Consider the following 12,825-nt stretch of genomic DNA (forward strand, 5'->3'; position numbering starts at 1 on the left):
TTAAGCATCTGCCTTCAGCTAAGGTCATGATCCCAGGGTCCTGGGATCGAATCCCATAGGTTCCTTGCTCAGCAGGGAGTCTGCTTCTCCCTCTCCCTCTGCCTGCTACTCCCCCTGCTTGTGCTCTCTCTCTCTCCTTCTCTCTCTGTCAAATAAATAAAATCATATATATGTGTGTGTGTGTATATACATATGTGTATATACACACACACATGTGTATATATGTGTGTGTGTTTATATATGTGTGTGTGTATATATGTGTGTGTATATGTGTGTATATATGTGTGTGTGTATATATATATATACACATATGTATATACACATACACACACATATATATACGTGTGTGTGTGTATACACACACACACACACACACACACATATGATTTTGGATATATATATCCAAAACAAAATAAATTAGTGAGAAGAGTGGCATTGTTTCCATTTTTGCAATCCCTTCAATGTCTAGCTTGATAGAAGACAGCTAGAGCCTCATCTGCTTCTTCCTCGGTCTGTTGAGATACGTTGTTTAGAGGAAGTATGTGAATTAAAAAATATGGCCTCAGCCAGGTATGTAGTTGGAAGAGAGAGAAGTATTTTAAAAATCTTTTCAGAGAACTGTAGATATTATTCTCTGATAACAACACCCAGACTCCTAAGTAAGTTTCTTAAAAGCTATCTATAATGAGGAATCTGAAATCACGTTAATGAACTTATCATATACTATTACATTAGAATCCACTGGTCTGTCTCACACTTTGAACAGATCTTTTACCCATACATGAGTGTGTAATACTATACATCAGTCATTTGGAAGATGCTGATTCACTGGCAAGTGGGTCTTTCAAAACTTGACTTATTTCATCATACAGTATCCCACAGTCACATTCATTAATATCACTAGCCATCTCATTGGAAGAGTATTAAAGAAAATTGTGAAAACTTAATGTGGCAGACACGAGTTTTCCAATGTTGAAAGCTCTAATCTTATCATTGGCAACAAATACTGCTGGTTCTTCTCCTTGAGGTGACAGGATTACTTAACCAAAAAGTCTGCCACACACTTCAGTTTGAATAAACATAGTTTGTCCATCAATCATTCTTTCAAGTAAAAAAGACATTCTATGAGAAAAGGCCCTCGTCCGGGTCCCACTCGACTCACACAAAGGCTTTTCTTAGAGACACACTAGCCTACATTGTTCAGCTAGGGGCTTTACATATACCTTCATTTTATTACCCAGAATATTAAAAAGATGTGTACTTGAGGATTGAGATTTAAGAAATTAATAAGATTTACTGCATTACTCAAGTCATTCTTAAGTGAAATTGACTTTTTTTTTTTCTCCAACTCTATGGTAAAGAATGCAGCTGGGTGCTACTAGGGCACCAGCAATATTATTTTTTTTTTAAGTTTTACTCATTTATTTGAGAAAGAGAGAGATAAAGACAGATAGTGAGAGAGAGCATAAGCGGGGAGGAGAGGGAGAACCAGACTCCCCACTGAGCAGGGATCCTGAGGGGCTTAACTGACTGAGCCACCCAGGTGCCCAGCACCAGCATTTCTAGTCACCATTGCTTTTATACCATCAGTGCAAATATCACCACGGTGAAAAAGTCAGTGAATTTCATAATGTTAATTGTGTGGTAATTCTGACTCTGTGGAGCCCGCAGCAGGGGTTTTAGAGATTCCAGTGGTCCACAGGTCGCACTTGAGGGACCACTGTCCTACAATGTCACACTCATCAGGGATAAGCAACAAGAAAGAACAAAGAGCACGCTAGATTCAGAATCAGAGGATCTAAATCAGTCCTCGATCCACTCCTTACTATCAGAGTGACTTTGGGTGAACCGCTTATCTGAGGCTTGGTTTACTAAGTATATTCTAAAAAATCGATTTCATTCACCCATCAGTTTCATTCATTTCCCCCAGAATTTTGTGGGAGGACTTAAGAGACAGCTATGCCAGTGTCTAGGGGGTGGGAGGTGCATTCCTGCAGAAGAGAAGGAAATCAGGCATAGACGTGGTACTGAGGGAGGGAACCATCGTGTCTCACCCCAGTACTACATGGGCCCTGCTTCTGGTCTGGCCTCTCAAGGGAGCCTCTGGGGGAGGCCGAGTTCAGCCTCCTGAGACCACAGCCAGTGTGGCTCACAACCAGAGGCCTGGAAGGCTGGTGCTGCTGCCCTCCCCTCCCAACATTCCTGGCTTGGTATGCATGCCCATCTTTGTGCTGCTCTCCTACCCAAGAAAGCATATCAGAAAGCCAGATTTGGGGAGGGATATCTTTATATGGAAACCATCACTTACCATCATCATTACACACTTTTACTTTAAGCACATCTCCCCCCACACACACATACACACTGCAATACTTTATCAGTAATAACAAATTCTAGTGGCAGACCTCCCAAAAGATGGAGGCAGCCCAGTGAGCTCCATACCCTAGTGCTGGGAACTGCAGTTTGAAATATCCTTCCCCCTCAGCCCTCCATCTGGGACCTCTCTTCCACAGACCCTTCTCTCAACTTGCGGTGTTCTTAATTTGCTATTTGATGTCATTCTAGGTAAAGACAAATTAAAATGTTAAATTATGAGTATGAATTTTACCATTCATCTTTATACTATGCAATGCCAGTTTTAAATGCAAATATAAGAGCTGTTAACTGCTGTGCAGAGTCTCCCAAAATTACAGAATTTACATTTCATAGCTCGTGTATGCATATGTATTTCATTCTTCACCAGCGCAGTGTAAATGCCCCACAAACACAAACGGAGCTCAACTGTTTTTATTTTGCTTCCTGATATGCACATACTTTATCCACATTCTCTGCCCTAGGCTTATAGATAGGAAGGACAGCCCCAGACAAAAGGAACCACAGGCTGTCCTCGCTGTCCTTTTCCTCTCTGCCATTTCCAGCATAAGCGATTAACTACCGCAGGGAAGTAACGTGAGTAAGAAAAGATAACACAGGTTCTTTGCTTGGTCATGTGTCATAAAACACCCCTGCCTTCTTTCTGCTTTCAAAACAACTGTGGTTCAAACAGAAAGGGAACCTCTCAGGGTGGTCAGCTCCCTGCTTCGCAGTCACAGACGTCACACGCTTAACTTCTCACTCTGAGCTGAACCTCCCCCATGGGGTGAGCGCTCTGGAATTCTGTGTTCACCGTATATCCTGAGCACTGTTTGTAAATGGAGCAGCAAGACAATGAATCTTATCTCCGCTGCTCATGGACATGCTGCCTTGTCCCAAGTTCAAACATAAAATTATTAAGTTTTTCAAGATGGGAGGAAGACACACCTGATTGGCTCAGTCAGTTAAGCGTCTGCCTTTGGCTCAGGTCATGATCCCAGGGTCCTGGGATGGAGTCCCACATCGGGCTTCCTGCTCAGTGGGGAGCCTGCTTCTCCCTCTCCCTCTGCCACTCCCCCTGCTTGTGTTTTCTCTCTCTCTCATTCTCTCTCTCTCATATAAATAAATAAAATCTTAAAAAAAAAAAGAATTTCAAGGTGGTAACGACAGAGGCTGAAATCCAGCTCAAGATCCTCTTAAGCATGAGCACTATGTGGCTCATGGGTCACATGCCCATGAAGCTGGCTCCGCCCCATGGCCTCTGCTCCGGCCACAATGGCTCCTACAGACCCCTAGGGCATCTGCTCCTTTGCCTGAGACTCACTTCCCTCCCTCATGTCCTGGGCATGTTCCTCCTTCTCTTCCTGTGATCTCAGCTCAGCTGTCACATACCTAGGTAGATCTCCCTGCCTGGCTGACGCATCAGAACTTCCTTGGCCCCATGGAGCTGTCCTTCAATCATGCATCATGGTCACCTTTCCTCATCTAGGGCTGTGATGGTTGGATCACTCACTGTTCTCCCATTGAACTGCCAGCAGCCTGGCAGTCCTAGCCTCCTAGGCAGTCCTAGCCTCCATGACTGGGTCTGGTTTTGCTCCTCAGTGTGGCACCAGGGCTGGGCACGTGGTCCTTAATAAATATTCATGCGGCAAATGATTGAATGAAAAAATGGATGAATGTTTTTGCAAGTGGAGCACGAGTGTCAGATGAAGAGGTGGGAGACATGAGGGTGGCGTGAATTCTAGTTTTCGTTCCCAAGAGGCTAAATCCTGTCTTGGTCCGAGCTGATGAGACTCCATGAGCATGCTGTGGCCCTTGCTTCCTTGCTGTCTCTTCTAGGTAATGAGTGCTTGATGATAGGTTATCCTTGCATTGTAAAGGATCCAAGTCCTTTCATTTGTGTCTCCGGGCCCAGCACGACATTGGCACTTACTCAGCTCTCAGAAAGTTCTGGTCCTATTGAACGATCTGAGATGGACTTAGATGAAATGTGTGGCCCTGCGGCTTCCTGTGTCTCTCCCTCCCCTGTGTCTCCTTTTCCTCCGTCCTCTCCTTCCCTCTTGTTAAGGATTTCTGAGTCTTGAGAACCACTTTAGTGGTGATCAAATGTTTCCAACAGAAAATTACCCTCATTTATTTTCGGTTTAACTCGACTCTTCAGAGAAAATTGGCCTGATTGGCCCTATAATCATGTGGTGGTTGGGCACTCCAGAGACTGCCCCAGAACCGGGCTGGGCACATTAACTGGTAATATTGCCATATCGTCATTGATCTTGGGATAGAATCACAAGTCCAGCCGGCTCAGAGCAGAAATGAAACAGGAGAACCAGACGAAACCCGCCATTCTACCCTGAAGGGGTGTAGAGTTAGCCTTGTCCATGAGGAGGATAGTGACACCACTGATCATGAGCAACAGTGGCAGAATGGGACCCGTCCTTGTCAGGCCTGATCTGCAGCCTGTCTGTCTGGTCCGCTATTCCACCTATGTCTGAGAAATGGCAGGAGGGGCTGTAGGGAAAATGGAGTGCTCGTAATGAAATTGAGGATCGATGAAATAATAAAAAATAAAAGCCTAGGGGCAAGATGGGTATTGATTGACCATCTCAGAAAACATTGTTAGTAAGAGATCAGGGCATGCTTCCTATATGTAAAATGGGGGAATTCTGTGCAGGGTGAGATGTGAATGGGAATATAGGATGCTATTAGAAGCGATCCCAGTTCAGTCCCCTGGAAGTTATGGGGCTGCTTACAGAGGGTGCTGTGGAGTAGAAAAGGCATGGCTCAGGAATCAGCCATACCTGGGGCTTCCACCAACTTCAACTCTATGACCTGGAGCAGGTGATAACCTCTTTGATTCGGATTCTCTTTCCGCCTCTTCCTCCTCCTCTTCCTCCTCCTTCTTTTTAATTTTGCAAGTTTTGAGAAATCCCCTGCCTCCAGGTTTGCTGTGAAGATTAAATAAGATCACCTGGATGGAGATACAGAGCTCAGTGCCTGGCACAGAGCAGGGGTGCAATCATGTCACCCCTTCTCCCTGCAGTGTCAGAAGACTGTTCCTTTTTGGAACACCTGGCCATGGACTGGGCTAGAGACACCTAGTTGCTGGACCCCCTTAAATTGTGCACACTAGGCCCCTCACCCTGGTCCCAGCAATGTGGCAGGACAATATCAGGCCAGGATTGGTGTGTCCCAGGGTAGATGCCCTCCTCTTACACCATCTCCTGGGACATTTTATGGGTGACGCAATTGAGATCCAGAGTTTGACCACAGCAACAAGCACGTAGAAAACCCAGAATGTGACTCTGTGCCTCTGGGCTCCAAGCCTGTCTTCTACGCCCCAGCAGCCGAGAGCTGAACCCTTTGCTGCCTATGGCACAGGATGCTCACACACCCCCACGCTGCACCATGCCTTTCTGGACAACTCCACATGATTACACCAACAAGATAGGAAGAGAATGTGTCTCAAGTTTTCAATCTTTCCCAAGGCAATACTGCAGGGCTTACTTGCAGTCGGGGCCCAAGAAATAAATATCCATCAATTGGGAAAAAGAAGATATTTTCACGGCCTTATACTTTAAATGCAGAGAAATAGTTATAATACACTTTAACCCAGCTGAGGGGGAGAAATGCATTAATTTCACAACATGTTTAGCTCTTTAAGAAGTTAGCTTTTCAGGCTCCACGGGGATTCTGGAACTCACATAGACTCACCCCCACTGTTATGAGAGATAATTGCAACCGAGTGGTGCCCCTCTCCCCACAGGGAAGGGTGGGTGGAGAGACAGAAGTGGTTGGCGGGGGGAGCTGGCTACAGCAATGTGAGGTGTCTAAGCCAGGAGGACAGGACAGAGCTGTGCTGCTCATATTTAGTGAGCAAACAAATCACCTTACCAGGGATCTGGTTTAAAAAAATGATGCAGATGCTGATTCAGGAAGGCCCTGTGGGACCCGGAGGTCTGTATTTTTAACAAGTCCTCCAGCAATGTTCATGCTTCTGGTTCGGGGGGCCAAACACTGTGAAAGCTTTGGCCTTTTCCTCTTTCCTCTATAGTCATTTATCTTTAGACTGCGGGCAAAAATCCTTCTTCTCACCCTGGGCAGAGGACAAGTGGGAAGCTGCTAGGAAAAACAGCAAACTAGGACAATCAGCCAGCCCCCTGGCACCATGACTCTTCTTTCTCCCATCCGGTACACTTGATGGGTGACATTTCTGTGTGTGAAACACTTCAATTTTACCATCCATGAAATGAGCATGTTGGTCTGGGTCTCCGGAGGCCTCCTCTTCTAGTTTGACAAGTCTTTGTGTGGAGGAAATGGCCCGGAGGTTTTGGGTTTGCAAATCTGGTCCAAGAGAGCTTCTCTGTCTTCAATCTGGCAATTCTCAGGATCCCCATTCACTGTCTTGCATCCTTCTGCAGGGGAAATTTGTGCCTTCAAGATCCATGGCCAGGAGCTGCCCTTCGAGGCCGTGGTGCTCAACAAGACGTCAGGAGAGGGCCGGCTGCGTGCCAAGAGCCCCATCGACTGCGAGCTGCAGAAAGAGTACACGTTCATCATCCAGGCCTATGACTGTGGCGCTGGGCCCCGGGAGACGGCCTGGAAGAAGTCGCACAAGTGAGTTGCCTGACAAGGCTCCCTGAACCCCTCCCACCCCACCTTTTGGGATCACACACTGCTCCTCAGGGTTGTATACCCAGCGGTCACACAGCCTGCTCAGCCACCAGCTGCTTCCCCAGGCCCCTGTAGGCATTGGCACAGGCCACTCCTGCACCTGCTGTCCTCTGCCCCCACCTTCACCTGGAGACATCCCTCTTCCATTAGCAGGACTGCACTCAGAGGTCACTTCCTCTGAGAAGCCTTCCCTGAGCTGACCCATCCCTGCAGACCCAGCTGGGACCTTTCTCTGGGTTTCTGCCAGGCCGCATGCCTGTCCCTGTCGCCGCACTTCTTAGTTTGGGTTGGAACTCTCTCCATTATGGAGTTTGGCTCTGAGCCTCGCACAGAGTCAGAGTGGTTCAATTCTGACTGAACAGAAGAGTGAATGAATAGAGGAGGAGTGAATAAAGGAAAGGGGAGGTGATCTCGAGGAAATCGTTGCCCCAAGCTGGGTAGCAGAAGGCCAGAGAAGGGGCAGGTTCATCTCAGGACGAGGGAAGGGACAGGTGGAGGCCTCTCTGGTGGGAGAGTGGACAGAAAGCTCAGACAACAACCAGCCTGGCTGGCTGCGGTTTCTTGGCTCTCTTGGCCCCGGGACCAGAGTCAGTGGCCATGGAAGGCGCAGAACGATAATGTCAGCCTCCCTTTACCACCATCTCTTCCTTCCTATGTGTGGTCCCAGGGCTGTGGTCCACATCCAGGTGAAGGACATCAATGAGTTTGCTCCCACGTTCAAAGAGCCAGCCTACAGGGCAGTTGTGATGGAGGGGAAGATCTACGACAGCATCCTGCAGGTGGAGGCCGTCGACGAGGACTGCTCCCCCCAGTATAGCCAGATTTGCAACTATGAAATTGTCACAACTGATGTGCCATTTGCCATTGACAGAAATGGTGAGTGTCCTGAGGGGACTCCAGTTGGGGGGTGGGGAAACCCCTCCATCACCCCTCTCTAAATGTCCATGGGAGGTGATGACTCCCTTGCCATCTGTGACCTGGGTTCAGTAACCCAGAACTCAGTCCCACACCAGAGGGGATGGCTTCACGTTACTAACAGCACAGCCAGGTCTAAAATCCCTCCTCTAAAATACCTCAACAACCCACTCAATGAATATAATCTGTGGAACTCAGAATGCTGGGTACTGAAGACAGGTTTTCTGGGTTTTCTGGTAGAATGTTCCAAACGCCCTGCTATCAACTAGGCCGTATCTGAGGCCCTTTCCTAGGTCACTAGTTGTGACACCATCCCCAACCCCTGTCATTGGTTTCTTGCTCTTAGACCAAAAAAAATGCTAAAACAGAAGGTGGAGATTTCTGGAAACACCTTCTAATCTTAGATTCATTGAGGACTCTGAAATGAGCTTGCCAGTGTCCTTTGGGAATTTCTTCCATAGTGAGAATGAAGAATGAATAAAGCCTCCCACCAAACCCCAATCCCAACCTGAACTTATTGAACTGAAAACAGTCCTATAAAGCCACTTGTGTATTTCCCCATCACCATTAATAAAAATCTTGGAGTACAAACACCCCAGCCAGAGGCTCAATCAACTCAGCCCACTTTCAATGCAATTCTCTATAGCTTCATGTTAATGAAATGATAATTACTTGCTAAGTATATTATTGAAAAGCATCTGTAAATATTGCCCAAGTCCTGGCACAGTGCTGGGAACTGGGAGTGGAGGCAGAGTGGAACTCAAAACAGACATGGACCTGCCCACATGGATCTTACCCTCCAGTGGGAAGAAAGTAAAAATAACAAATAGAAATCAGGGAGGCTTGAGGGTGAGGGGATGCAGAACGCCTGCCATGAGCCAGGGGGAGCCAGAAGGTTCACTTGGGGCCTCTGGGTAGCCAACGCCCAGGGAGTAGACCATCCATTACCTGCTTACACATGGTCAGTGCTCCCAGTGCTCCTTGACTTCAAGACCAGGGAGGAACTTATCCTGTGACCTGGTCTTCTGCTTCCTGAGAAGTGTAGCTGGTTCCAGAGGGGATGGAAGCCAAGGAGACATCCTCATCCCTGGCCTCCAGTGGTTTATGATCGGCCTCGGACAATGAAAGCAACATTCATAAAACAGACCAAATGGTCATAGGACAGTTTCTTTGCAAAATGATAAAACATGTGGAAATGACAGTTACAGACCTGGACATTGCGGGAGACCCACTGTGTGGATCACAGGATCAGTGCGTCCATGCCCAAGAAGGTACAGGAGAAGATACGGGACCCTGAAGATTGGTTTGGGATGAAGAAGTAGGTGATTTCAGTTAGTAGAGCCCGTCAGAACTGCTTCCTGATAGCTTTTCCTATGGGCCCTGTGATGTGGCCGGCTTGTCCCCACCACACAGACATGTCTCACATACATCACATACACACACGCATGCATGCACACACACATCTTTGCACATACACATGCACGCGCCACTCCGTAAAACACAAAACAACTCGTTTGTCTTTTTCTTTTCCCCACGGACCACCTGTGTGGTCCTCATCCACAAAAGCTTTGGAATTTGGAGAGTGATGAATCCTTGGTGAAGAGTAAGACTAGACAAGGGCAGGTCTCTGTGATGCGTGGCCAAGCTCCACTTGACCTCCTGCCTTGGTTCCGGAGAGTCACAGCCCAATGAGAGATGAGATGCAAATCCTTTCATCTGAGAGTCAACTGCCCCAGTCATGAAGATAATTACTCACCTTGATGAGCCATTTCGCTAACATATGCCAATTTATTTCCCTAGCTGTCTCATTAAAAGTGAGTAATGGTCCTTTGCCAAGTCTCTGCCTCCAACACTGGTTACAACATAAGATGAAGAGGAGAGTGGGCACTCCCAGGGAGTGTGGGCCCCCCGAAAGCAAGGTTTACAAAAGTGGTTCTCCAAGTAATGAAGGCAGGACCTGGGGGCAGATGCAGAAACGGCTGCTCCCATTCTAATGAGCTTCCCAACTGGCCCCGATCCGTCATTTATCCCAGCGACCTTCTGGACTCCTTGAAGACATTCTTTGCCTGCACATCAGAGAAAGTGCTACTGAGTTTAGGATTCCCTCACTGAAGCCTCATGACTGCAGGTAGATGGTTCCTGGCCCGTCCAATTGCCCAGGCTCTTTATTTGTGGGGAAGACAGGAAGCAGGGCAGTAGAGAGGGTAAACCTGAATTCAGCCTGATCTGTCTTAACCCAAAACTCAACCTCTTCCTACCAGAGGTCATCGGCCTCCCTCTGCTTGAATTCTTCCCCTGTGAAATCATGGCAGAAACCGCCCTGGTCCCTTGTGGGGTTGTGAGGTCTCAGGGAAGCGGTGCCAGGGGATGATGCTTGCAGGGTCCCTGGCAGAGAGGGAACGCTCCTTTCATGGTGCAGCGGTCATCAGATGTTTACCCGGGTGATTGGGACATGAAGGTCATTCACTCCCCATGGACTTCCAGGCTGAAACATGAGCAGGTGACTGCGTTGGTGACACCTGCTCCCTCTTAGGAAGTTCTGGACTCACTTCAGATGGCTTCCCGGCCATCCTCTCCTGGCGCTTGGCTGGTCTCTAGGAGGTCAGCAGGGCCTAGATCCTCAGTTTAGGATCTATGGATGAAAAAAAACTGAGTCCTAAAGTATGGAGTGCTTGCCTAACAGCACCTGTAACCCCGGTGGCAGAGCCGGGACTGGAGCCCAGATCCCCAAGCGTTGGCTCCGATGCCTTTCCACCAGTGATACTGTCACCGGACTTCGCAGTGATGCTTGACAGGAAGGCAACGCAACGGTTAAGTTCAAAGCCACAAAGTTGCATCTGAATCTTACATCCATTACTTGCATGTGTGTGTGTGTGTGTGTGTGAGAGAGAGAGAGAGAAAGAGAGAGATCTTTGACAAGCTACTTAACCCTGCCTCAGATCCCCGTCAGTAAAATGGGAACTAAATACCATACTAACATAACGGAATAAAATTAATTAATCATTAATTAATTAATTAGTTAATTAATTAAACAGCATGCTAAGTACCATGGCTGTGTGAAAGGACGGTCGCACTGCCAGCAAGGCGCCCCCCAGAGTGTCGGCACAATCAGAGCCCTCAGCCAGGTTCGGGGATGACCAGAGGGAGCAGCAGGGGTCTCAGGGACACCCAGTCACCCCTTGGCAGACGTTTCTTCTTTTCCAGCACCTGTGGGGTCCCCGGGCAGCCTCTCTCTGGCAGGAGGCTGCCCTGGTGAGTCATGGGACTCTGCTGCCTCTGGGCAAAATGCACCCCAGAGTCTGCTTATTTTAAAGTAAATGAAAACATTTCTGTTCCATCTGAGTAGAAAAGGAACGCATGCCCTTTGTAGGAAATTTGGAAAGGAGAAACATGGGAAGAAGGAAATAAATCACCTGTAATCCCACCAAAGATAGCCGTGACTGATGTTGCACCACGACTTTTTCTGTGAAGTTTTATAACAAAAGTAAGGCCACGCTTCCCTTGTTTTTCTTTATTCTCCCTTTTTCATTTAACATTCAATCGTATGGATTTTTTTCGCCCTTAAGAATGCTTCATAATTACTGCTTTTAAAGCTAAAAACATCCTATCTGATGCAGAGACTCCTTACATGGTTCTTCCCTTACTAGCAAGCATCCAGTTTCCGTATTATTTTTCACTGTAAGAAATAACACTTAAATGAACATATTTGCACCTGTATCTGCAATTTTTATTATTTTCCTGGAATCAGTTTTCTAGATGTGGAATTGCATCCCCAAAAGGCATGAGCAAATTGCAAAGTGACTAGCCTATATAATTTTCCAAAGTGGTTAATTTTATTCCAAGTTAAATTCCCCTGGAAAGAGGGTACAGGTCAGCATGCTGGTCTCACTGTCCTTCTACCCTGCCTCAGTTTTAAAATACCCTCACTAATGGGGCGCCTGGGTGTGTCAGTCATGAGCCTCTGCTTCTGCCTTTGGCTTAGGTCATGAACCCAGAGTCCTGGGATCTAATCCTGCATCAGGCTCCCTGCTGAGTGGGGAGCCTCCTTCTCCCTCTCCCTCTCCTGCTCCCCCTGCTTATGCTCCCTCTCTCTCTTTCTGTCAAATAAATAAATAAAATCTTTAAAAAAATAAAAATAAAATAAAATAATATACGCTCACTAATATGCAAGATAGGTACTGATTGTTCTTGAGAGCTAGCTTCCACAGGTTCATCTGGACCAGAGAAACAGGTCGAGGAACCCCTACTCACCTGCGCTAACTGTGGCCTCAGGTCTCCTAGGAAGGCATTATTAGGAGAAATCATTCAAATGTGGGGGAAATAATACAGGTGTAACAGAAGCAAAATGGGTGGCTTTTTGAACTTCCAAACATTTTTAAATGTGTGTCTTGTCTCATTGGCCTCTGCCCGGCACAATCATTGGTCACATGATTAGACACATATATTTCACCCAAGGCTTCAAATTACAGGCAGTGAAAGCCATTCTCGCACTCATGAAGCCTGTGGTGATGGTGAAGTCACGTTCCTTTCTCGGGCAGTCTCGCTAGGACTTGCCAGGGGGCGCCGCTGCTGCACACAGGGCCATGGCTGGCTGGCCTGTGGGTTTATTTTTCTACCATGGTCAGTAGTGTTTGGTCTGCTGAATGTCACACGGCTGGCAAGCCCTGAGCCTTCCTCTTTCGAAAGGCCGATCTTTTGAGAGCCATTTACCTTTAAAGAAGGGGAAAGTTAAAACTCTGTGTTCAAGGGAGGAGTCAAGACGGCGGAGAAGTAGCAGGCTGAGACTACTTCAGGTAGCGGGAGATCAGCTAGATAGCTTATCTAAAAATTGCAAACACCTACAAATCCAACGGGAGATCGAAGAGAAGAAGAACAGCAACTCTAGAA

The 12,825-nt window shown here is 47.3% G+C and overlaps 1 protein-coding gene across 1 annotated transcript in view; it reads left to right on the forward strand.

Annotated features, from left to right (window-relative positions):
• Positions 1-12,825, forward strand: part of LOC111154971 (calsyntenin 2) — a 366,874-nt gene that overhangs the window by 224,236 nt on the left and 129,813 nt on the right. The window contains exons 3-4 of the mRNA XM_022514927.1: positions 6,771-6,966; positions 7,691-7,899. Coding sequence (XP_022370635.1) covers positions 6,771-6,966; positions 7,691-7,899 — 405 coding nt within the window. The remainder of the gene's footprint in view (positions 1-6,770; positions 6,967-7,690; positions 7,900-12,825) is intronic.

This window comes from Enhydra lutris, unplaced genomic scaffold (assembly GCF_002288905.1).
Source record: "Enhydra lutris kenyoni isolate GAN:26980312 unplaced genomic scaffold, ASM228890v2 scaffoldscaffold39, whole genome shotgun sequence".
Classification (NCBI taxonomy): domain Eukaryota; kingdom Metazoa; phylum Chordata; class Mammalia; order Carnivora; family Mustelidae; genus Enhydra; species Enhydra lutris.